Source organism: Schistocerca serialis, chromosome 4 (assembly GCF_023864345.2).
Source record: "Schistocerca serialis cubense isolate TAMUIC-IGC-003099 chromosome 4, iqSchSeri2.2, whole genome shotgun sequence".
NCBI lineage: Eukaryota > Metazoa > Arthropoda > Insecta > Orthoptera > Acrididae > Schistocerca > Schistocerca serialis.
In genome coordinates, this window is record NC_064641.1 from 932,690,861 (window position 1) to 932,695,080 (window position 4,220).

The 4,220-nt window shown below is 61.2% G+C and overlaps 1 protein-coding gene across 1 annotated transcript; it reads right to left on the minus strand.

Moving 5' to 3' along the window:
• Positions 1 to 842: 842 nt before the first annotated feature.
• On the minus strand, positions 843 to 3,361 carry LOC126474847 (uncharacterized). Its single transcript, XM_050102326.1, has 2 exons — positions 1,649 to 3,361; positions 843 to 1,499 (listed from the first exon to the last, which is right to left on the minus strand). Exons 1-2 carry the CDS (start codon positions 3,359 to 3,361, stop codon positions 843 to 845), a joined length of 2,370 nt encoding a protein of 789 aa, XP_049958283.1.
• Between the last annotated feature and the right edge of the window lie 859 nt (positions 3,362 to 4,220).

Consider the following 4,220-nt stretch of genomic DNA (forward strand, 5'->3'; position numbering starts at 1 on the left):
TTGGACAGACGGTAATAGGCTAGGATTGCAGATCAAAAGTCGATGGCTGAGTAAGTGCCATGTGCTGCACTGAAATGTTTGAAGGCACCGTTATTTAAAAGAGAAAAGTCGAGCTGTGCCAATACTTGCTCAACGATGCTGCCTCGGCCTGTTGCCACTGATCCTCCCCACAGAGGGTTACGGGCGTTGAAGTTGCCCAGTAACAGAAAGGTGGCACTAATTGGGATATCAGCGCAGCCAGGACATGCTGCGGGGCATCACCATCCGGTGGAAGATATACTGCAGACACTAACAGCCTGAGGCGTCCACACCCGAACAGCAACTCCCAATTTGGGTCCAGGGTAAGAACAGGCCAGAGGTATTTCTGCGTCCGGAGTCGGACGGTTCAACGACTTACATTTGTGGCCATTTTGGTTTTTCGCTTATTCTGGTTTCTTTCTTCCTTTATCTCCTTTCTTTGTCCTTCTCCCTCTCTCACTGTCTTCCTTGCCCCCTCCTCCTCCTTGCCCCCTCCTCCTCCTCCTTGCCCCCTCCTCCTCCTCCTTGCCCCCTCCTCCTCCTCCTTGCCCCCTCCTCCTCCTCCTTGCCCCCTCCTCCTCCTCCTTGCCCCCTCCTCCTCCTCCTTGCCCCCTCCTCCTCCTCCTTGCCCCCTCCTCCTCCTCCTTGCCCCCTCCTCCTCCTCCTTGCCCCCTCCTCCTCCTCCTTGCCCCCTCCTCCTCCTCCTTGCCCCCTCCTCCTCCTCCTTGCCCCCTCCTCCTCCTCCTTGCCCCCTCCTCCTCCTCCTTGCCCCCTCCTCCTCCTCCTTGCCCCCTCCTCCTCCTCCTTGCCCCCTCCTCCTCCTCCTAGCCCCCTCCTCCTCCTCCTAGCCCCCTCCTCCTCCTCCTAGCCCCCTCCTCCTCCTCCTTGCCCCCTCCTCCTCCTCCTAGCCCCCTCCTCCTCCTCCTTGCCCCCTCCTCCTCCTCCTTGCCCCCTCCTCCTCCTCCTTGCCCCCTCCTCCTCCTCCTTGCCCCCTCCTCCTCCTCCTTGCCCCCTCCTCCTCCTCCTTGCCCCCTCCTCCTCCTCCTTGCCCCCTCCTCCTCCTCCTTGCCCCCTCCTCCTCCTCCTTGCCCCCTCCTCCTCCTCCTTGCCCCCTCCTCCTCCTCCTTGCCCCCTCCTCCTCCTCCTTGCCCCCTCCTCCTCCTCCTTGCCCCCTCCTCCTCCTCCTTGCCCCCTCCTCCTCCTCCTTGCCCCCTCCTCCTCCTCCTTGCCCCCTCCTCCTCCTCCTTGCCCCCTCCTCCTCCTCCTTGCCCCCTCCTCCTCCTCCTTGCCCCCTCCTCCTCCTCCTTGCCCCCTCCTCCTCCTCCTTGCCCCCTCCTCCTCCTCCTTGCCCCCTCCTCCTCCTCCTTGCCCCCTCCTCCTCCTCCTTGCCCCCTCCTCCTCCTCCTTGCCCCCTCCTCCTCCTCCTTGCCCCCTCCTCCTCCTCCTTGCCCCCTCCTCCTCCTCCTTGCCCCCTCCTCCTCCTCCTAGCCCCCTCCTCCTCCTCCTAGCCCCCTCCTCCTCCTCCTAGCCCCCTCCTCCTCCTCCTTGCCCCCTCCTCCTCCTCCTAGCCCCCTCCTCCTCCTCCTTGCCCCCCTCCTCCTCCTCCTTGCCCCCTCCTCCTCCTCCTTGCCCCCTCCTCCTCCTCCTTGCCCCCTCCTCCTCCTCCTTGCCCCCTCCTCCTCCTCCTTGCCCCCTCCTCCTCCTCCTTGCCCCCTCCTCCTCCTCCTTGCCCCCTCCTCCTCCTCCTTGCCCCCTCCTCCTCCTCCTTGCCCCCTCCTCCTCCTCCTTGCCCCCTCCTCCTCCTCCTTGCCCCCTCCTCCTCCTCCTTGCCCCCTCCTCCTCCTCCTTGCCCCCTCCTCCTCCTCCTTGCCCCCTCCTCCTCCTCCTTGCCCCCTCCTCCTCCTCCTTGCCCCCTCCTCCTCCTCCTTGCCCCCTCCTCCTCCTCCTTGCCCCCTCCTCCTCCTCCTTGCCCCCTCCTCCTCCTCCTTGCCCCCTCCTCCTCCTCCTTGCCCCCTCCTCCTCCTCCTTGCCCCCTCCTCCTCCTCCTTGCCCCCTCCTCCTCCTCCTTGCCCCCTCCTCCTCCTCCTTGCCCCCTCCTCCTCCTCCTTGCCCCCTCCTCCTCCTCCTTGCCCCCTCCTCCTCCTCCTTGCCCCCTCCTCCTCCTCCTTGCCCCCTCCTCCTCCTCCTTGCCCCCTCCTCCTCCTCCTTGCCCCCTCCTCCTCCTCCTTGCCCCCTCCTCCTCCTCCTTGCCCCCTCCTCCTCCTCCTTGCCCCCTCCTCCTCCTCCTTGCCCCCTCCTCCTCCTCCTCCTTGCCCCCTCCTCCTTGCCCCCTCCTCCTCCTCCTCCTCCTCCTCCTCCTCCTCCTCCTCCTCCTCCTCCTCCTCCTTGCCTCCTCCTCCTCCTTGCCTCCTCCTCCTCCTCCTTGCCCCCTCCTCCTCCTCCTTGCCCCCTCCTCCTCCTCCTTGCCCCCTCCTCCTCCTCCTTGCCCCCTCCTCCTCCTCCTTGCCCCCTCCTCCTCCTCCTTGCCCCCTCCTCCTCCTCCTTGCCCCCTCCTCCTCCTCCTTGCCCCCTCCTCCTTGCCTCCTCCTCCTCCTCCTCCTCCTTGCCCCCTCCTCCTCCTCCTCCTCCTTGCCCCCTCCTCCTCCTCCTCCTCCTCCTCCTCCTCCTCCTCCTCCTCCTCCTCCTCCTCCTCCTCCTCCTCCTTGCCCCCTCCTCCTCGCCCCCCTCCTCCTCCTCCTCCTCCTCCTCCTCCTCCTTGCCCCCTCCTCCTCCTCCTCCTCCTCCTCCTTGCCCCCTCCTCCTCCTCCTCCTCCTCCTCCTTGCCCCCTCCTCCTCCTCCTCCTCCTCCTCCTTGCCCCCTCCTCCTCCTCCTCCTCCTCCTCCTTGCCCCCTCCTCCTCCTCCTCCTCCTCCTCCTTGCCCCTCCTCCTCCTCCACCTCCTCCTCCTCCTCCTCCTTGCCCCCTCCTCCTCCTCCACCTCCTCCTCCTCCTCCTCCTTGCCCCCTCCTCCTCCTCCTCCTCCTCCTTGCCTCCTCCTCCTTGCCTCCTCCTCCTTGCCTCCTCCTCCTTGCCCCCTCCTCCTCCTCCTCCTCCTCCTTGCCCCCTCCTCCTCCTCCTCCTCCTCCTCCTTGCCCCCTCCTCCTCCTCCATGCCCCCCCTCCTCCTTGCCCCCTCCTCCTCCTCCATGCCCCCCCTCCTCCTCCTCCTCCTCCTCGCCGCCAACACAAACCTTGTGTGACCTGAATAATATTGTATATTCTGTGAAGAAATTGGATATTTTTTGCCATATAATTGTTTGTGGACCTTCACAATGTCTACCTTGTACTGGGTCATACACAAGCATGGTAATGGAAAGTTAACCAATAGTTTGGCACTTGTAACAAATGAGACCTGTTGGAATATAATCAATTATTTTGTTGCAACATTTTGCTTAATGAGGCCAGCGACTGGATGATACTGCGAATCATTAGTTTTACTGTTTATATTCTTTACCATGGTATTTGGTTTGTGTTCAACAACCTATATAAAAGTGAAAATCCATCCTGTCTACATCAGTAACTGAACTTCAACATTGGTCAACTGGAAACTTATTGCCTTGTTGGATGAGTCATCTCAAGCTGTATCAAGTGGATGAAAGTGTATAGATATGGAGACAACCTCATGAATCCATAGACCCCACATGACAGGAGGTGGAAGCTCTGTAATGATGTGGTGCATGTGCAATTTGAGTGATATTGGACCCCTGATATGGAAATGCCACGTAGCTATGGCCTCTCATCAAGTACACAGTTAGCGTGGTGCAGGTCTTGCGAGTTGACACCACTTTTGTGACTTGGGTGTTGATGGGGATGAAATTATGAACATAACATCCAGTCCCTGAGCAGAGAAAATCCGACACAGCCAGGAATCGAACCAGGGTCGTTAGGTACGATCGTCTGTCGAACTGACCACTCAGCTACATGGGACAGACACCTCCAATACGTCTAGATAGGATCGACAGCTGACATGTACTTAAGAATCCTGGCCGATCGCTTGCATCCAATCAGGTCCATTGTGCATTCCAACAGATTTGAGCAATTCAAGCAGGTAAATGCGGCACTCCACACATCCGGAATTGCTGCCGAGTGACTCCAGAAACACTCTTGAGTTTACACTTACGCTGGCCCCCTCGTGTGTGCGAATCTCTTGGGTGCCCAACAGTG

Bases quoted from the DNA above. Each gene is read 5' to 3' on its own strand.
- LOC126474847 (XM_050102326.1), bottom strand. From the start codon at position 3,361: ATGCTTGTGTATGACCCAGTACAAGGTAGACATTGTGAAGGTCCACAA. The intron at 1,500-1,648 runs GCAAGGAGGAGG...GGGGGCTAGGAG, and splicing joins GCAAGGAGGAGGAGGAGGGG to GAGGAGGAGGGGGCAAGGAG.